General features: G+C 38.4%; 1 protein-coding gene across 1 annotated transcript in view; it reads right to left on the bottom strand.

Annotated features, from left to right (window-relative positions):
- The window catches only part of COPB2 (COPI coat complex subunit beta 2), a 38910-nt gene that overhangs the window by 3304 nt on the left and 13955 nt on the right, over positions 1 to 21651 (bottom strand). Inside the window, exons 6-16 of the mRNA XM_025881519.2 lie at positions 20881 to 21027; positions 19939 to 20038; positions 19175 to 19317; positions 18733 to 18932; positions 17131 to 17241; positions 14981 to 15069; positions 14790 to 14896; positions 6446 to 6589; positions 5684 to 5814; positions 5211 to 5418; positions 980 to 1090 (exon numbers count right to left, since the gene is read on the bottom strand). Of these exons, the coding sequence (XP_025737304.1) occupies positions 980 to 1090; positions 5211 to 5418; positions 5684 to 5814; positions 6446 to 6589; positions 14790 to 14896; positions 14981 to 15069; positions 17131 to 17241; positions 18733 to 18932; positions 19175 to 19317; positions 19939 to 20038; positions 20881 to 21027 (1491 nt within the window). The remainder of the gene's footprint in view (positions 1 to 979; positions 1091 to 5210; positions 5419 to 5683; positions 5815 to 6445; positions 6590 to 14789; positions 14897 to 14980; positions 15070 to 17130; positions 17242 to 18732; positions 18933 to 19174; positions 19318 to 19938; positions 20039 to 20880; positions 21028 to 21651) is intronic.

Genomic DNA, 21651 nt, shown 5'->3' with positions numbered 1-21651 from the left:
TAAGAAAGGGTTTCCAAGTTAAAACATCTATGGAAATAAACATTTGAATTGTCAACATCAACTCTTCTGTTAACCTATTACTATCCTGACAATGGGAGATATTTCATACATATACTGAGCTGTGCCTATTAAGTTGTTCTATCAATCAAAATAAGAATGGAATGACAAAATGTGTAATGAGAAAATGGAAGTTATTCACATACACAAAATTAATTCAAACACAAATCAATTTTAATGATGCATGTATAATCATCAACCCATTATATTTTTATTTTGTAATTACACAGTAAAACTAAAAGTAATACTATCTAATTGGAGTTTTAAGGTAATTAGATTGCAGTTACTTTAATGACTGATTTAATACCACTTTTTGAAAGAGCAGATTGCTTTTTATATCCTTAAATATTTAACAATATTATTTCTCCTTTGTAGCTTCTCAAATCAAAATGCTACACATTTGGATGATCTTAACATAGCTGAAATTTATTTAGCACATCTGAAATGAATTTACCAATAAATGCTAGCCTTAAACCACAGCTGGGGGCCCTCAATAGATAACAATTCATTAAAATGTCACAAAATTGTGTCCAAATATTAAAATCTTTCTTTAAAACCAACAACTTTCTCACTAGTTTGGGATACTGGCAAATTACTGCTTTGTCTGTCTGTACTCTTAGAGTTCCGAGACTACTGTATCTAGTATCTTACATCTTCTCTTACAAAATAGATCTCATATAAGCTATTGAAAACACTTTTTCTTAAATCAGAATACTAAGAATATATCTCCAATATAAGCCATTTAAATTTACATAAAGACTAACAAAATACATTTTTAAATGATCAAAGGCAGTAATCTCACCAAAGAGAGTTACTGATTTGTATTTCAGAAAACTTTAATAAGAGAACTTACACTAAATACAAAGAAACACCTAATCTTTGCATCAGTTATGAAAAATCTTGACTTTGACTTAGTACATACCTCTGCTTCTACTGCTAACTGGTATGCAATGTGCAGTTCTCCAAGCTGAAGAGCAAGTTCAAAGCGATGCTCTGGATCTGTGGATACTGTAAGAGCTTGCTGCTTGAAGCCCTAAACAGAGAAGAGATATAACAGTGTATGGGCAGTCTACATGTGAAGAAAGAAAAATTGTGAAGAAAGAAAAATTAAGGAGTCATTCATTAAATTAATTGGTAAGAACAAACCAGCAGACAAAATTCAGTCCCACAATACTGTTTTCTAAGCAGTAGGAGATAACTGGTGCTACACAAACTCATGTAAAACTAGTAAAATCAGAAATGCAAAAGCAAACCAACGTCAAAAAAAAAAGGATTTTGGAAAGTTGAGTGAATAAAAGCCATTTCAAAAGAAAGGCACAGTGGTCTAGACCTAGCTGTTCACTCACTAAGCTGGGCTTAGAGATCATCTAGTCTAGTCCCTCAAAGAAAATTAAGTCAAGGGCTCCTGGGTGGCTCAGTCGTTAAGCTTCTGCCTTTGGCTCAGGTCATGGTCCCGGGGTCCTGGGATCAAATCCCACATCGGGCTCCCTCTCCCACTCCCCCTGCTTGTGTTTCCTGTCTTGCTGTGTCTCTGTCAAATGAATAAAATCTTTAAAAAAAAAAAAAAGGCAAGTCAAATGTAAAAGCCGCCTTCCAATTTTCCCTGATCTGGAGGTCATTCAGCAAACACTTGGCTTGCAGGTCCTGACATAGATTTTACTGTTGGTCTTATGTCCAATTTAGTCACCAGCAAGCATTCCAGAGGGCAGAAAATCTAGAACTGTCTTCCATGTTCCGCTGAGTCATCAAAACAGGCTTTTAAACCAACTATTGTTAATTATCAAATTAGCCTCTCCCCTAAGACAGAGTACTGATGGGAGTCCGCACTATGGGCAAGTTCGTCAGCTCTGTGGATGTGGAGCATTAGACAAAGCTCAGATTTAAAGAGACTTCACTTGAATGAGGAGGAATGCTCAGTTTTGGGGTGGCCAAGACGGAGTAGCTGGACAGCTTTCCAAGTTCTCTCCAGCTGGATCCTCAGGAAGGCTGTATCATTAATGTTCAAAATGTTTTAACTTCCCAGATTGTACAAGCTGCCCATCCTTTCATTCATCCACGAGTACAATGTAAACAACGCATTCTGAATAATCTGCATTACTCCTTTTCTCTCCTAGCACTGGTGTAAATAATAAAAATCCAAGAGAGGATGTAAGCTCTATGGAACGCGTAAGATACAGGCAAGGGCAAAGCAGATGAAGTTAGGTGGCCTAAATACACTTCCGTTTTCCCCCAAATCCCCACTGAAATAACACAAAAGGGACTCTTTTTTTAGGGCATAAATTCCCAAGGACACTGAAAGGCAGAGGACCCCTGTAACAAAATTTTGGAAGCTGGAAAACTGGTAGAGGAATATTAAACAGTTAAAACACTAATCCTAAATCAGGAGTGAGGACAGCATAGAAACAACTTCATTTACACATCAGAATCCCCAACGGTGTCTCATGGAATGCAGTGCTAAAGTAAACAAAACTGCCTGAAAGTCTATGTAACAAGTTGGAAAGAAACAGATACTCCAGGTCCCCACACGTCTCCCCGCACCCCTTGGGACACACACAAGACAGGAAAGTTTATTGCTTGAAGAGGGTAAACTAGGTCTCCAGTCTGAGGGATACCCTACACACCTTTCAAAAGGAAAATAGGAAATTATGAGAATAGAGATTGAGACGAAATGAAATCCCAGAATGATGGTGATTTAAGCCCAGTCTTACCCCTTGGGGTATAAACTCTATATTAAACAGCCCAAGATGTAACACTAAAATGTCAACTGCCTATGAGCCATATGCCAGCTAGTGTAGTGCCTGTACAATGTTAAGTGATCATTAAATTCATGGGATGAACATATGGACACTTAGAATCCCCAATTAGATGGCCCAGCCACATCCACGTTATGAAGTCCATACCCAACAAGACCACCCACAAACTCAGACCTTTTGATCTGCTTCTTCTTAGACCTCCACTCTTAAATGAGGGCCCAAAGATCATCAGATGCATGAGAAAAATCTCTAACAGGAAAGAAAGATACCAAAACGAACCATTAACAGCAACTTGAAGGAAGCATACCATGAAGGGGGAAAACTCCCAAACAACGACAAAACTTATTATCGTTCAGATCCTGAGAGAAATAAACTTTCATCCATACACAAGAGTAAGATTTTAAAAGTACAAGAATAACCAAACGAGACCAGTGTAGGAGGCCTAACATTTGACCAATAGTTTCACAAAGACAGAATATAGAAAACAGAAGGAAGGAAACCATCAGAAAATGATTCAAGAAACTCTCTCAGACATGAAGGACATGAGTGTCCAATTAAAACAGTCCATCTAATACCCAACAAAATGAATAACTGACCCCTACCCAGGCCCACCATCATAACATTTTAGAACAAGAGGGACAAGTTCCACAAAGCTTCCAGAGAGAAAAAACAGACCAGGTATCAAGAATCAGGAATATAAATGGCTTTACAACACTAACTAGAAGCTAGAAGGCAATGGCACAATGCCTTCAAAATTTTGGGAGAAAATTACCTCCAACCTAGAATTCTGTATCCATTAAATGGCCAAGGATGTTTTAGAATAGAACAATGGCGGTTTCAGATAATCAGGGTTACAAAAAACTTTACTTTCTATTAATAACCCTTCTCTCAGTAAACTACTGAATGACACCCTCCAGCAAAATGAGGGAGTAAAGTAGGAAAGAAGACAGGGGATGTAGGAAACAACGGATCCAACTCAGAGGCAAAGGGAAGCCCCAACATGAAGGTGAGGGGATATCCATGAGAGCAAAAACAGTTCAACCTGAAGCAGACTAAACATACTAAGAGATTTCAAGGAAATCTGGAGAACCACCAGAATCTAGGGAGAATTAACCATACGTACACAGAAAAATAAGCAAAGGAAAAAAAAAAGAGTTATTATTAATTCCAAGGAAAACAATTGCAGGAAGGGAAAGCTATAACACACTACATGGCTCAGCTGTAAGCAGTGTTTACATAGCCATAAAAATGTGAACACTGAAAACTGATCTAATCAAAATCATAATATAACCATACTGAAAGGATAAGGACAGAAAAATAGCATGTATACTGTAGAAACAGGGTAGAAATAAAGGTAAACCGTCACCGTCTATAGAGCAGTAAGTCCACAAGAAATGCCTAAAGCTGAGAAATAGCAGTATGTTAGAGATGTAGAAATAAATACCAAAAGATCAACCAAAATAATAAAAGTGATTACCTCTAGGAAGTAGGTATAAGAGAGGAAAGGAAGTGCAGTTGTTTTTCTTAAGCTCTGCAGAAGTTTACACTTTGTACACATACAAATTTGATTTAAAAACACTCCATTCAGAAAAAGGCATATCACTAGTGGTAAATTTTACGTATATTTTACAATAAAAAAAAAGAAATGCCTGCTAGCATAGAGAGGGAAAATGCAGGATAGAAATGAAAATACTGGGGCGCCTGGGTGGCTCAGTCATTAAGTGTCTGCCTTCGGCTCAGGTCATGATCCCAGGGTCTTGGGATCCAGCCCCACATCCCCATATCGGGCTCCCTGCTCCGCAGGAAGCCTGCTTCTCTCTCTCCCACTCCCCCCTGCTTGTGTTCCCTCTCTCACTGTGTCTCTCTCTGTCAAATAAATAAATACAATCTTAAAAAAAAAAAAATGGAAATACTGACAGAATGGAAAAGAAGTCTACAGAAAGAGAAGACTGATAATTGCTTCAAACATTTAAAGAAGGTACTAAGAGTTGCAGCCCCTTGGTGGCTCAATCAGTTAACCATCTGGCTCTTGGTTTTGGCTCAGATCATGGTCTCAGGACTGTGGGATTAAGCCCTACATGAGGATCTGGCTAAGTGCAGAGTATGCTTAGGATTCTCTCTCCTCCCTCTCCCTCCCTGCGTATGCACATTCTCTCAAATAAATAAATAAATAAATAAAAATCTTAAAAAAAAAAAAAAAAAAAGGTACTGGGGCATTAAGAAAGGACAAGGAAGAGTCAAATAAGTGACTTAAGTTTACAGGAGAAATTTCATTGCCATTAAGTGGCAATAAAGAAATAGCTTTCCAATCTATACTAACATTCTTTTAAATTGGTTTAAAAAAACACTCAAAAAGAAAAGAAGCAAACAAATAAAAAAAAAACAGACCAAAAAACTTACCTGCTTTTCTAGAAAGTGTGCAACTCTGGTCCTCTGTTCTTTTGGAATGGTAGGAAGAACCTTATCAGCCATGCTGAAGTCCCTTCTCATGACAGCTGTCTGGTATTCCAGCACTGAAACCAGCAGAGAATAGCTAACGATGTTCAGTTCTTTATCCCCCAGATAAAGCCTGTTGTCTTTAGGAATATAACCCAGGAGATACATTGTCCTATAACAGAAATAGAAACTAATTTAGGAGTAGGCCCAAATCAGTAGGTAAACACACACACACACACATACACACAAAACCTGCCTCTTGCTCAAAATCTTTCCATTTTGATTGATGTAATTTTGATCAACAATAGCCAACCTACTAAAACTATACACTGAAAAATCAAGCCTATCAGTGCTACAAGCCAGCAAGAGGTTTTGTTTAAAAAGCATAATTCTAAATTTAAGATGCCTGAGACAAAAGCAAAACAATACTCAGTTACCTATCCAAGTGGGCAATGGTGACTATTTCTCCTCCAACATAATAATTTAATCTGTTCACAGAACTTGTGTAAATGAAGCAATCGCCTACCCACAGCCCTGTTTTCACAATTTCCTGAATCTCACCAAGAACCTGCAGAGAGAAAATAGTCTATCATTACCTTATTAAGTATTAGAAATCCTGTCAATAACAAAAACTGAGTATGATTGGGGGTGATAAGGTAGAATAAGGAATGCAAAGTAAAATCCTACTTCAAGAAAGAAAATATTTCCTTGGAATTTCTATCTTCTTTCTCTATTTAAAAACAGATTCCTGGCTGAGTATATCCGTAATGCAGAATCTCACTGCTACATCAAAGCTGTGATCTAAAAAGTGGTGATCTAAACTCACACACATGAAACTGGAAAAGGAAGTATTTCATAAAAGCTTCCAGGACCATCTACACAACAGATGATTTAACTTTACCATTTGAGAGGTCATTTAAATCACTCTGGGTAAACTTAAGACCAAAACACCTTCTAATTTCCTTATTGAAAGATATCAAAATGAATCTAAAGACTTTCTAAAATCAAAAGTACAAATTTCTTTTAAACATACATACTTTCAAACTCTGATCTTTCAGTCAAGACTTTTAATTTATAGATTTCACAGGAATTTCTTAAATGTTTACTATCCCCAAACCTAACTTATTAAAATCAGTGAAGTTCTGTTATACAAATACAAATCATTTAAAAACAAAGCTGAAGTTGTGTTGGTCAATTACCTCAAAGGCATCTTCAATGCCATCTTCAGTAACTCCCTCATGTGTTTCCTGTGCAGCCAAGACTTTTTCTGACAGATATTTCAGGATAAAAAATGACTCCTCAGTGGCAATACAGACCAGCTCTCCAGAGTCAGACCAGAAAATCTACAACATGGCAAACAAAACACAAACAATGTCGGATTTCTGAGTGTTATGACAAACTGCATACACTTTGTTTCTAACATTTGTCTTCTTATATTAGGATAATAAGTATGCATTTAACAATTTTATGTAGTGCATAGTTTGTATATGCAGATACACACACACATATGTACGTATATGTATGTATGTATTTGGAGGGTGGACAGGGCAGTGCCTCACTATTTAGTCTAGAAATGGGAAGACCCAAGGGAGACAGGAAGGAAAGCTGTCAGTACGTGCTGTAATTTAGAAGCAGCAGCTTATTCCCTATTGCTCTAGAAAAGTGTTTTTCAGCCTTTTTTTTTTCATTATCACGCCCACCCAGGAACCATTTTAGACATTTTTTTCCTCACCTCCTATAAAACCTTAATACCATAGATACTATATATATATATATATATATATATATATATATATATACACATATGTACATATGCTTATACATATGTAACACATATACATACACATATGGTGTCTACATATACAGAACATATATATACATATAAATATGCTTTACAGATAAAGAATGAATTTTCTTCACCCTCAGTAACCAATTTTTGCCCCATTGGGGCACTAGTGCCCACTCAGACTGCATGCTGTAAAAGACACAACCAGGACCCTAGGGAGGTGGATTTGTCTCCAAAGGATTTTGTTACAATGAAAGCTGTAAAAGAAGCAGGTAGTTCCAAAGGTAGAAAACTGTCACTGGAGACATTTACCTGAAGTTTAAAAGGCATCATCTGGTAAAGTATGAAAAGGCTTTCTGAATGGTATGGGAGCTCCTAGGCCTTTCCAAGTTAAGAGCTCCCTGACTTCCTGTCTTCAAAGCATACTTTTTATATTCTGTCAAACGCCATTTAAAACATGAAAGCACTTCGCATTTGTATAGCTTTTGATGCTTTTCAAAATACCCAATGTCTACTGCCTCATTCATATACTACAATTGATTTTTTTCTTTAAATTTTTTTATTGTTAATCACCACACATCATTAGTTTTTGATGTAATGTTCATGATTCATTGTTTGCGTATAACACCCAGTGCTCCATGCAGAACATGCCCTCTTTAATACCCATCACCAGGCTAACCCATCCCCCGAACCCCCTCCCCTCTAGAACCCTCAGTTTGTTTTTCAGAGTCCATTGTCTCTCATGGTTCATCTCCACCTCCGAATCCCCCCCTTCATTCTTCCCCTTTTTTTTTCTTAACATATATTGCATTATTTGTTTCAGAGGTACAGATCTGTGATTCAACAGTCTCATACAATTCACAGCGCTCACCATAGCACATACTCTCTCCAGTGTCTACCACCCAGCCACCCCATCCCTCCTACCCCACCCCCACTCCAGCAACCCTCAGTTTGTTTCCTGAGATTAAGAATTCCTCATATCAGTGAGGTCAGTTGATACATGTCTTTCTCTCATTGACTTATTTCATGCAGCATAACACCCTCCAGTTCCATCCACGTTGTTGCAAATGGCAAGATCTCATTCCTTTTGATGGCTGCGTAATATTCCATTGCGTATATATACCACCTCTTCTTTACCCATTCATCTGTCGATGACATCTTAGCTCTTTCCACAGTTTGGCTATTGTGAACATTGCTGCTATAACATCGGGGTGCACGTACCCCTTCGGATCCCTACATTTGTATCTTTGTGGTAAATACCCAGTAGTGCAGTTGCTGGGTCATACTGTACCTCTATTTTCAACTTTTTGAGGAGCGTCCATACTATTTTCCAGAGTGGCTGCACCAGCTTGCATTCCCACCAACAGTGTAGGAGGGTTCCCCTTTCTCCACATCCCCGCCAACATCTGTCGTTTCCTGACTTGTTAATTTTAGCCATTCTGACTGGTGTAAGGTGGTATCTCATGGAGGTTTTGATTTGGATTTCCCTGATGCCGAGCAATGTTGAGCACTTTTTCATGTGTCTGTTGGCCACTTGGATGTCTTATTTGGAAAAATGTCTATTCATGTCTTCTGCCCATTTCTTGACTGGATTATTTGTTGTTTGGGTGTTGAGTTTGAAAAGTTCTTTATAGATTTTGGATACTACCCTTTATCTGCTATGTCATTTGCAAATATCTTCTCCCATTCCGTAGGTTGTCTTTTGGTTTTGTTAACTGTTTCTTTTGCTGTGCAAAAGCTTTTTATCTTAATGAAATCCCAATAGTTCATATTTGCCCTTGCTTCCCTTGCCTTTGGTGATGTTTCTAGGAAGAAGTTGCTGAGGCTGAGGTCAAAGGGGTTGCTGCCTGTGTTCTCCTTTAGGATTTTGATGGGCTCCTGTCTCACATTTAGGTCTTTCAACCATTTGGAGTCTATTTTTGTGTGTGGTGTAAGGAAATGGTCCAGTTTCATTCTTCTGCATGTGGCTGTCCAAATTTCCCAACACCATTTGTTGAAGAGACTGTCTTTTTTCCATTGGACATTCTTTCCTGCTTTGTCAAAGATGAGTTGATCATAGAGTTGAGGGTCCATTTCTGGTCTCTCTATTCTGTTCCATTGATCTATGTGTCTGTTTTTGTGCCAGTATCATACTGTCTTGATGATGACAGCTTTGTAATAGAGGTGGAAGTCCAGAACTGTGATGCCGCCAGCTTTGCTTTTCTTTCTCAACATTCCTCTGGCTATTCGGGGTCTTTTCTGGTTCCATACAAATTTTAGGATTATTTGTTCCATTTCTTTGAAAAAGTGGATGGTATTTTGATGGGGATTGCATGGAATGTGTAGATTGCTGTAGGTAGCATTGACATCTTCACAATATTTGTTCTTCCAATCCATGAGCATGGAACGTTTTTCCATTTCTTTGTGTCTTCCTCAATTTCTTTCCTGAGTATTTTATAGTTTTCTGAGTACAGATCCTTTGCCTCTTTGGTTAAATTTATTCCTAGGTATCTTATCGTTTTGGGTGCAACTGCAAATGGGATCGACTCCTTAATTTCTCTCTCTTCTGTCTTGTTGTTGGTGTACAGGAATGCCACTGATTTCTGTGCATTGATTTTATATCCTGCGACTTTCTGAATTCCTGTATGAGTTCTAGCAGTTTTGGGGTGGAGTCTTTTGGGTTTTCCACATAAAGTATCATATCATCTGCAAAGAGTGAGAGTTTGACTTCTTTGCCGATTTGGAAGCCTTTGATTTCTTTTTGTTGTCTGATTGCTGTGGCTAGGGCTTATACTATGTTGAAGAGCAGTGGTGATATGGACATCCCGGCCGTGTTCCTGACCTCAGGGGGAAAGCTCTCAGTTATTCCCGATTGAGAATGACATTCGCTGTAGGTTCTTCATAGATGGCTTTAATGATATTGAGGTATGTACCCTCTATGCCTATACTCTGAAGGGTTTTGATCAAGAAAGGACGCTGTACTTTGTCAAATGCTTTTTCTGCCTCTATTGAGAGGATCATATGATTCTCTTGTTAATGTAACATTAACAAGAATGTTACATTTGAGGTTCAAATGTAACAATACATTTTGTTAATGTATTGTATCACGTTGATTGATTTGTGGATGTTGAACCAACCTTGCAGCCCAGGGATAAATCCCACTTGGTCGTGGTGAATAATCCTTTTAATGTACTTTTGGATCCTATTGGCTAGTATTTTGGTGAGAATTTTTGCATCCGTGTTCACCAAGGATATTGGTCTGTAATTCTCCTTTTTGATGGGGTCTTTGGTTTGGGGATCAAGGTAATGGTGGCCTCATAAAACGAGTTTGGAAGTTTTCCTTCCATTTCTATTTTTTTGGAACAGTTTCAGAAGAATAGGTATTAATTCTTCTTGAAATGTTTGGTAGAATTCCCCTGGGAAGCCATCTGGCCCTGGGCTTTTGTTTGTTGGGAGATTTTTGATGACTGCTTCAATTTCCTTAGTGGTTATAGGTCTGTTCAGGTTTTCTATTTCTTCCTGGTTCAGTTTTGGTAGTTTATACATCTCTAGGAATGCATCCATTTCTTCCAGATTATCTAATTTGCTGGCATACAGTTGCTCATAAGATGTTCTTATAATTGTTTGTATTTCTTTGGTGTTGGTTGTGATCTCTCCTCTTTCATTCATGATTTTGTTGATTTGGGTCATTTCTCTTTTCTCTTTTCTTTTTGATCAGTCTGGCCAGGGGTTTATCAATCTTGTTAATTCTTTCAAAGAACCAGCTTCTAGTTTTGCTGATCTGTTCTACTGTTCTTTTGGTTTCTATTGCATTGATTTCTGCTCTGATCTTTATTATTTCTCTTCTCCTGCTGGGTTTAGGCTTTATTTGCTGTTTTTTCTCTAGCTCCTTTAGGTGTAGGGTTAGGCTGTGTATTTGAGACCTTTCTTTTTTCTTGAGAAAGGCTTGTATTGCTATATACTTTCCTCTTAGGACTGCCTTGCTGCATCCCAAAGATTTTGAACAGTTGTGTTTTCAGTTTCATTGGTTTCCATGAATTTTTTTAATTCTTCTTTAATTTCCTGGTTGACCCATTCATTCTTTAGTAGGATGCTCTTTAGCCTCCATATATTTGAGTTCTTTCTGACTTTCCTCTAGTGACTGAGTTCTAGTTTCAAAGCAATTGTGGTCCAAAAATATGCAGAGAATGATCCCAATCTTTTGGTATCAGGTTGAGACCTGATTTGTGACCTAGGATGTGATCAATTCTGGAGAATGTTCCATGGGCACTAGAGAAGAATGTGTATTCCGTTGCTTTGGGATGGAATGTTCTGAATATGTCTGTGAAGTCCATTTGGTCCAGTGTGTCATTCAAAGTCTTTATTTCCGTGTTGGTCTTTTGCTTAGATGATCTGTCCATTTCAGTGAGGGGGGTGTTAAAGTCCCCCACTATTATTGTATTGTCGATGTGTTTCTTTGCTTTTGTTATTAATTGCCTTATATAACTGGGTTGCTCCCATGTTAGGGACATAGATATTTACAACTGTTAGATCGTCATGTTGGATAGACCTTTTAAGTAGGATATAGTGTCCTTCCTCATCTCTTATTAGAGTCTTTGGTTTAAAATCTAAGTTGTCTGATATAAGGATTGCCACCCCAGCTTTCTTTTGGTGTCCATTAGCATGGTAAATGGTTTTCCACCCCCTCACTTTCAATCTGGGGGTGTCTTTGGGTCTAAAATGAGTCTCTTGCAGACAGCATATCGATGGGTCTTGTTTTTTAATCCAATCTGATAGCCTGTGACTTTTGATTGCAGCATTTAGCCCATTTACATTCAGGGTAACTATTGAAAGATATGAATTTAGTGCCATTGTATTGCCTGTAAGGTGACTGTTACTGTGTATTGTCTGTGTTCCTTTCTGGTCTATGCTGCTTTTAGGCTCTCTCTTTGCTTAGAGGACCCCTTTCAATATTTCTTGGAGGGCTGGTTTCGTGTTTGCAAATTCCTTTAGTTTTTGTTTGTCCTGGAAGCTTTTTATCTCTCCTATTTTCAATGACAGCCTAGCTGGATATAGTATTCTTGGTTGCATATTTTTCTCATTTAGTGCTCTGAATATATCATGCCAGTCCTTTCTGGCCTGCCAGGTCTCTGTGGATAGGTCTGTTGCCAACCTGATGTTTCTACCATTGTAGGTTACATATCTCTTCTCCCAAGCTGCTTTCAGGATTTTCTCTTTGTCTCTGAGACTCGTAAGTTTTACTATTAGATGTCAGGGTGCTGACCTATTTTTAATGATTTTGAGAGGGGTTCTCTGTGCCTCCAGGATTTTGATGCCTGTTTCCTTCCCCACATTAGGGAAGTTCTCTGTTATAATTTGCTCCAATATACCTCCTGCCCCTCTCTCTTTCTTTCTTCTTCTGGGATCCCAATTATTCTAATGTTGTTTCGTCTTACGGTACCACTATCTCTCGAATTTTGCCCTCGTGATCCAATAGTTGTTTATCTTTTTCTCAGCTTCTTTATTTTCCATCATTTGGTCTTCTATATCACTGATTCTCTCTTCTGCCTCTTTTATCCTAGCTGTTAGTGCCCCCATTTTTGATTGCACCTCATTAATAGCCTTTTTGATTTCGACTTGGTTAGATTTTAGTTCTTTTATTTCTCCAGAAAGGGTTTCTCTAATAACTTCCATGCTTTTCTCAAGACCAGGTAGTATCTTTAAAGTTATCATTTTGAATTCTATGTCCGACATCATACTAATGTCCGTATTGAGTAGGTCCCTGGCAGACGGTCTACCTCTTGTTCTTTTTGATGAGGTGATTTTTTTCTGTCTTGTCATTTTGTCCAGAGGAGAATAGATGAATGAGAGAACAAAATGCTAACCGGGTAACAATGTCCCCAGAAAATATACTCTAAACAAATCAGAAAAGACCCGAAACCAGGGGAAAAGGGAAAGAAAGAAAAAAAGGAAAAGAAAGACAAAAACAAACAAAAACAGAACAAAAAAGAAAAACAAACAAAAACAGAACAAAACAAAAAAAACAGATGATCAAATATGATCAGGCTGGTGCATAAATCAGTGCCACACACTAGTTTTTGGGTGTATTTTAGTCTGTTAGAAGGGAGTGCCTCCCAAAATTTTAAAGAAAGAAAGAATTGTATATGTACAAAATAAGCGCTGATACGATGAAGCGATGGAATATGACTGTAAAGATTAAAATTATAAAAAATTTTATAAAAGGAATTGATAAGAAGTTGGTTGAAAAAAGAAAGAAGAGGATTTAAAAAAAAAAAGGGAGAGAATGTGATCAGGCAGGAGACTAGAATAAAGCCATACACTAGCGATTTAGGGTATATTTTGATCTGTTAGAAGAAACTGTATCTCAAAATTTTAAAGAGAACATATATATATAAGGGTAACTACTATGAAGGGATAGAATATGACTCTAAAAATGAAAAATAAACATGTTTTTTTAAAAAAGGGATTGATAAGATGTTGGCTGAACAAGGGAAAAAGAAAAATTAAAAAAAAAAAAGTTGAAAAAATTAACTTTGAAACACTATAAAGAATCATGGTAAAACAGCCATGAATTCTATGTGCAGTATTCCCCTAGCGCTGGAGTTCTGCCGTTCTCATTGATCTGTAAACCTGGTTTTGGCTGGCTGTTCTTCCTGATGTTCTGGGGGAGGGGCCTGTTGCTGTGGTTCCCAAATGTCTGCCGGAGGCGGAATTGCCCCGCCCTTGTGGGTCCGGGCTATGTAATCTGCTCAGGTTTGCCCTTGGGAGCTTTTGTTCCCTGCAAGCTTTCGGTACAGCTTTGGAGGATGAGAGTGAAAATGGCGGCCTCCCAATCTCCGCCCGGAGGAGCCAGAGGGGTGAGAACTTGGGGCCCCGCTCCTCAGTGCGACCCCAGAGAAAAGCAGTCAATCACTCCCGTCTCCCGGTCTCCGGCCACACTCTGTGCTCACCCAGCCTGTGACCAAGCGTTTCTATCTCTGGCACCCGACCCCGCGTGGAGTCTCCAAACCCAGCAGATCCCCGGGGTGTGCTCCCGCGCCGCTCCTCCCAGGGGAGGAAGGGGAGTCTCCCCGGATCTGCCGCTTGTTGGGTCCCTGCTGGAGGAGCAGTGGCCTGTGTCACTGATCACAGTTTATGGCAACCCCGAGCTGAGAGCGCGCGCCTCGGCTTCGTCTCTGCAGCCGGCTTCCCCGCTCCGATACCTGGGAGCTCTGCTGCACTCAGGCACCCCTGGTCTTCCTGTGACCCCAAGGGTCCTGAGACCACACTGTCCCGCGAGGGCACCACCCCCCGCTTAGCTACTGGAGCGACGTCCCTCAGTGGAGCCTACTTCTAAAAGTTCCGATTTTGTGCTCTGAGGCTCTATCACTTGCCAGAAGCGGCTGACGGAGGCCCCCTCCCCCGCCATCTATCCTCCCAAGTATCTCCTCGGATTCACTTCTCCGCATGTCCTACCTTCCAGCAAGTGGTCACTTTTCTGTTCAGAGTTGTTGCTATTCTTTTCTTCGATCTCCTGTTAATTTCGTAGGTGTTCAGAATGCTTTGATCCCTATCCAGCTGAATTCCTGAGACCAGAAGAAATCCAGGTCTCCTACTCCTCTGTCATCTTGCTCTGCCCCCTACAATTCTGATTTTCTAAGCAATCTTGAAGTAAATGGTATTGTGTCCAACACAGTGGAACCAGGACAGCTGGGTACAAGGACATTTCTTTGCCTCAGGGACCCAGAGCTCCTCACAAAGGTACACATTCCAAAAGTAACAAAGGAGGGAAAACTCACGTGTTTGGGCTGAATTTCAATTCTGCGTATGAGTTCTGTATTGTCCCAGTCATAGAAAGCTAAGCCATTTACAGATCTGACTCCCAGTAAGAAGCCTCCATAAATACCTAAAAAGAAAAAAGATATTAGTTTAGATGTTTCTGAGCCACCACAAAACTTCTAAAATTGTGTCATAAATAAATAGCACTCACTTTCAGCTCCAAAATCTGGTTTGAATGATTTTTTTTCCTTAAAGTTCTTAAATATCTTTACAACACTGTTGCTCTCTCTTATTGCATATCTGGGGGGAAAGGAAGGGCATATTATATACCAAGCCATACTTGCATCAAATGTTAGAAATATTTTCAAATGTATCTGAGTAATGAATTATGGGTTTTACACTATTACACACATTATTAGGGTTTACAAACTATTTTAGAAACTGAGAAAGACCCACCATCCCTCAAAAGGTGAGTGAGTAAATCAACTATGGTATATTCATACAGTGGAACACTACTCTGCAAAACGGGACCAATTATTGATTCATGCAACAATAAGGGTGAATCTCAGAAACATTATGCTGAGCAAAAGAAGCCAGACACAAGAGTGGATACTGTAGGACTCCATTTATATTAAACTCTAAGACAAATCTAATCCACAATTTTTGGTGACAAAAATCCAATCAGTGTTTGCAGCCAGGGAAATGACTGTTAAGGGAAAACAAAGGGATTTTCTGGGGATGACAGAAACGTTCTGTCTTGACTGTGCTAGTGGTTACAGATTGTATATATCTGCCTAAATTCAATGAAATTTACATTTAAACTAGTGCATTTAATTTTATATAAATTACAATTCAATAAAGGTGACTTAAAAATAAAAACTTTTATAAGTGGCTCAGCCATTTTTGGCAACAATTTAGAACACTGTGTATATTCAGGCCTCCTGAAAAGAGGGACTGTGGCTGTTGCTGGATAATCAAGAGTATTTAAGGAAGTGATCTGATGAGCATTCCTATCAAGATAGGAAAGATGCTGAATAGGGCCTTAGCTGGATAAAGCTAAAAAAAAAAAGAAGCAAATTATCAAAACAGTGAGGTATGTTAAGAGCGTAAGGCAATCCATGAACTATAATTTTTTTTAAGATGATATAAAAGTACATTTTAGTATTTGGAACTGTGCATGTATGAATGTATTTAGGAAATTTATGAAAAGATCAAAACAAATTCTTATCTCTCAGTATATCTTATTGTTAAATAATTTAAAAACATGCACCTTATATGCAAAACTGAGGCTCAGGTTACTTACTGTTGAGGGTAGGGGCAATACAAAATATGGAGGAAACAAAACTAAGAAAAATGAAGATGTAATTCAATTGTGTGGTCAGAAAAAACCAAAGCCCTGATATTTTATATTACATGCACCAAAAAGGAATCAAGAAGGAACCACTCGGTAACCAGTATCTACTATAAAGAATTATAAAGAATTATAAATAATTAACACCTAGTATGATAATTCAGAGTTAATTCAGTTGTGCGGTCAGAAAAAACCAAAGCCCCGATATTTTATATTACATGCACCAAAAAGGAATCAAAAAGGAACCACTTGGTAACCAGTATCTACTATAAAGAATTATAAAGAATTACAAATAATTAGCACCTAGTATAATTCAGAGTTAAATGATTTTTCCTCTTTTTAATGAGAACATTTTATGAACTCTAAATTCAGACAGAATTTGTTTTAAGAATGAGGGTTGGGTAACATCACAGAAAATGAGTTTTAAAAAAGATTCAATGAAATTCTCATCAAGATGACATCAGACTGGGTGCCTGGGTGGCTCAGCTGGTTAAGCAACTGCCTTCAGCTCAGGTCATGATCCCGGGGTCCCAGGATTGAGTCCTGCATCGGGCTCCCAGCTCAGCAGGGAGTCTGCTTCTCCCTCTGACCCTCTTCCCTCTCATGTTCTCTCTCTCTCTCAAGTAAATAAATAAAATCTTAAAAAAAAAAAAAAAGACATCAGACCGCACTTTCTCCCAATTGGCTCAGGACTTGGCAGCACCTCAGGACACAGGTCACAGGGAGAGCCTACTTTGTCTTGAGCCCATCCATAAGCACCAGGCCCTGCTGTGGCAGGCTCCAGCAAGGAAATGGGTGCTTGGCCCCCAGTTTAATGGGATTATTAGATGAGCTTGAGTGAGTATGCTGAATACGGAATACAGAAAGGGCAAAGGTAGCACTGGTGAGAACTGTCCTTGAACACGAAGAAGGACAGCCAACACTGAGCCTTCGGAACATATTTCATACAGCTGCACACAGATCACCCATCTGCAATCAGGGCCAGCTGGACAGCACAAGCCAAAACTTACTCTGAAGAATCGTGGGCCCATGCAAACTCCTGGGCAGACCCAAAGCTCTTGTTTCTCAATGCCATTGCTGTGTAGATGATATATTCACCATCACCACACACCACAACAAACCTGGAAATTATGGAAGCCAGGGAGAGAAGTAGGACCAGTGAAATGTGGAAGTTACGAAACAATGCTTCATCTTCATAATAAAATACTTCTAATAACAAATGCTACTTCAGTTGACTGTTATAATTGAATTTAGTATCTTTTAAAGTTACACAATTCTTCAAATACAGAGCAAGACATAAATATTCTACCCAACAATTCCAAAAACATAAAGATGGGGTTTTGCTGAAAATCTTATTGCAGTGGCCTTCTCCTATAGACAAAGGAGACTTGGGGCAGGAAGATAAGAATGGCTGGAGATGCACAGGGGCCAAGATTCTAATAATCCAACTAATTTTTAAGGGGGGGGAGGGGGAAAGAGAATCTTAAGCTGACTCCACACCTCATGTGGAGCCCGATGTGGGTCTCAGTCTCATAACCCTGAGATCATGACCTGAGTCAAAATCAAGAGACAGACACTTAACTGACTATGCCACCCAGGCACCCCTCGACTAGTATTTGTTGAACACCAAGAGGCCTAGCACTTTCCTCATTACATTTACACCGTAAGAGGGTGCTACTTTGAGGTGCCCGGTGGCTCAGTCAGTTAAGTGTCTGCCTTCAGCTCAGGTCATGATCCAGGGTCCTGGGGTCCTGCATTGGGCTCCTTGCTCAGCGGGGAGCCTGCTTCTCCCTCTCCCTGCCTCTCCCCCTGTTTGTGTTCTCTCTCTCTCTGACAAATAAATAATTAAAATCTTTAAAAAATATATTTTGTATTGGCTGCTAGTAGATTGCCAATGGTAAAATGCAAAACTTGCAGCAAAAAAAAGTTTTATGATATTAAGGGAAAAAATATATAATGCATTCTTAATCTTCCTAAGAAAATTATATTACAATTAACTATGGATATCATTTACTGAACAAGTAGTACACTTGATTTACACAGCTTGTCTTTTTCAATACTCAGCACAGAATTATAAGATGCCCACATCTATTGTAAAGTGACTTTTAAAGGTGCACGGGTTTAAACTCATGCTTGAAACTCAAGATGTTTGGTGCTTTCTAAATCTTAAGAAACAAAAATGACGGTTCAAATTACAAATAAGAAGCAGAATTATTACCAATCTCCCAGTTTTTTCAAAGGACATTTACTTACTTCAGAGTCACCTTTTCGTCTTAAGTTAGCAATTATTTAGAGCACCTACTGAGTCTCAGGATATGATACCTGCCCTCAAAGGAGCAGAACACAAACCCAGTACATTTAAAATGAATAAATACAAAACTATTTAACTGTTCAAAATTGTGTGGTGGGACAAAGCCAGAAAGGCAAATATGCTTTCACCCTGCATGCCAACTCGATCGACTGGCATGCTGCCTGCAGAGCTGTGTTGAGGATTCCAAGGCAAAAGCTCATGAGAGATGCCCACCACAGAATAAAAGTGGTATACACTGTGGATATGCAAACTCTGCTTTAACATACACAGAAGCTCTGGAGAGATTCTGGTGATGGCTTACCGCCCGTTAGGATTATGCTGAATAGTCTGGGGGTATATTTCACAACTGCCCATATCCTTGACGGCTAGTGGCAGTCTTTCTCCATCTTTAATTTCAGCATCTCCCATTGCTTTCAGGTTGGCTTGCTGGACTTCTGAATGCTTGGCCCAAATTATCTTTCCATTGGCATCCATGGACATGGCAGGTTCCTCCCGACCAAGCTAGAAGAATGACAAAGGGCTTTTAGCAATGAAAGAAAACAAATAAAACCGCAAAATAAACATTTTCTATTTTCATTTAACAGAAGGCTCCTTTCTTCCACTTTAAATCTCTAGTGCTTAATCTCTTGTGCTTAATGAAAGAGCCAGTGTAATAAAACTGGCGACTTAGAAGATGACTGTACTAAGATACAAGGAAAACTCTTCTACTATGTTCATTTATTCAGAGTATAATTAGAGATTACCTTAACAATGATGCTCCCTTCGTCGTAGCCCAAAGCAACATTGTTGGACCCTCTCAGACTGGCCACACACCACACTCTCTCCATTCCATAATTCAATGTGCTCTCAAGGCGATACGTGCTTGAATGCCAAATACGCACAGTTCCTAAAAAGAACAATGTGAACACTCCCTTTTAATCTGAACATCTAACAATGAACTGTGTCAGGTGAACCGGCCATAGGAAGTCTTTTTTTATTAGCTTCCTGGCAGCTTAATTTTTTGATCTATAGGTGATTTTATAAAGCAACATAAATAGAAAATTATAAGAAACTAAATGTGATTTTCCATGTAAAATAACGAATTTTCTCAGCACAGCGCCTATTATGTACCTGCAGATACTTTACACACATGATCTTTTCTTTTCACTATAATCCTATGAGGTGGATTTGTCTGTTCCCATTTCATAATCTGCCTAAACCACATAAGCATGAAGTGGAAGCACCTGAATATGACCCCAGGTTTTTAGACACCAAAGCATCGACAGGCTTTTTCACAGTTTTTCTCTAGGACTTCTGGGTGTCCTCTTATTTAATAGTCAAAACACATTAGGATGATGATGATGATGAAGATAACAATGTCCCTTCGCTCTCTTACAACTCAAGTATTCTACTCTAATAAAAAGAGCAAAATTCTCAGAAACCTCCAATTACAATGCAGGGCACTACCTGGCTTAAATATCCACTTAGTAATTACAAGCACAGGAATAAACATACATTTCAAACTTACCATCTTCTGAACCTGTGATGATGATTGGCAACTCAGGATGAAAACTGGCACAAGACACATTTTGGGCATGTCCCTCCAGTGTCTGTACACATGTTTTATTCTGTAATCAAGATGCAGAAAATATTTTTTTTTTATTTTTAGTGAAAAACAAGTAACTCATCCTTAATTTTTCTAGTGCACAGATATATTATGAGAGTGGTTATTGCAACTAAACAATTTTCGATACAGAAATTTTTGAAACACATTTATCTTATCTGCATATTTTCTCTAATTCTTTAACAATATAGGGAAATGTAATTGTAACTATCACATTTAAAGAAGAAAACACACACCTCAAAAGATCTGGTTTTCTTATGAATATTTTCTCTCCCAAACTTCTAAGACAGTATCTTTAATAATTTTATCCTGTACTTAAACACAAATTTGAATAAGCCTCTAAGTAACACTGGTTTCTAGGACTCATTTTATTAACTGTTTATGGAAATTCTAATGTGAGAAACAGAAAACAGAAACTCAATCTGTCTCTGAGAGATAAAAAGCATAATAACAAGAAGTCATAACTAGGTTTACAAAGTCTATGTGGCAAAATGTCTGTACCATGGCTGTGTCATGATATTATTCATTTATCTGTTAGTTTTCAAATATAGTCTACCAGTGAGAATACTAGAGGGTGTAATACTTCATTTTAGTCAAAATGTTTAAATTTCTAATTTCTACCATTGAGTGAAAAATAAAATAATAGCATTTTATTTTAAAATCTTGATAGGCATTTGTTTTCATTTTTATGGAGAACTCCGGAACTACTATTTAGAGGCAAATACTGAAGCCTTAAGTTATTATGCTTTGAACAGAGTTCAATAACCCAAGTTTTAACTGCCCTGTAAGAAACAGTGAAATCCATGTCTAACGTATGACAAAGTAACAATTATGAAAACACTGTACCTGATAGTCCCATATTTTAACAAGACGGTCATCTGCACCTGAAATGAGGTATGGTTTGTCGCCGCCACTGTAGTAATCGATGCAATTCACGCCTTTCTCATGTCCCTCCAGAGTGAAGTTTGGTGAGGAAGAACCCAACTGCCACACCTTTAGAGAGCAACAGCATCTGCCCATCAATAAGGGGCCTTGCTTTTCAGAAGGCAGCTCCACCACACTTCTGACATATTATATAAAGTGCCAAAGCCCAGGGGAGGAAAACTAAAGAAGGTACATTTTTTTTTCACCCATTTATTTCTGTTCTCACTTGACTTGACTTTCCAGGGGGCAGAATAACTATGGTGTTCTCTGAAAATGCCAATTTCCAGGCTTTATCCCTAGAGATTTCTCTTTATTTTTAAATTTTTAACAGATTTTTATTTTTAAAAGAATAAAAAAGAAAAAAATAAAAATATTTATATTTAAAAATTTCAAAGAGATTTTTAATAGACACCCCAGTGATCCACAGGCTATAGTCTATAAACAATACTTTAAGGGTAAGAAATGATTTTATGAGAATTTTAATATAAAGATAATGAAAGTGGGTTTAGTAAGGTATATTAAAAAGAGAAAATGACCACGTAACTAAAAAATGTAAAGTATGGAAAAGTAGTCAAACATTACCACAGCACTAGTATTGAGCTTTAACTTTACAAATAATTACTGAGCACCTCCTACACAGGAGGCCCTCTGGGAAGCATAAAGATGCATAAACAAATGTAAACACTTCAGTAA

Source organism: Callorhinus ursinus, unplaced genomic scaffold (genome assembly GCF_003265705.2).
Source record: "Callorhinus ursinus isolate GAN/ISIS: 27379988/994484 unplaced genomic scaffold, GSC_fseal_2.0 scaffold1, whole genome shotgun sequence".
Taxonomy (NCBI): Eukaryota; Metazoa; Chordata; class Mammalia; order Carnivora; family Otariidae; genus Callorhinus; species Callorhinus ursinus.
This window is presented reverse-complemented; position numbering and strand designations above follow the sequence as displayed.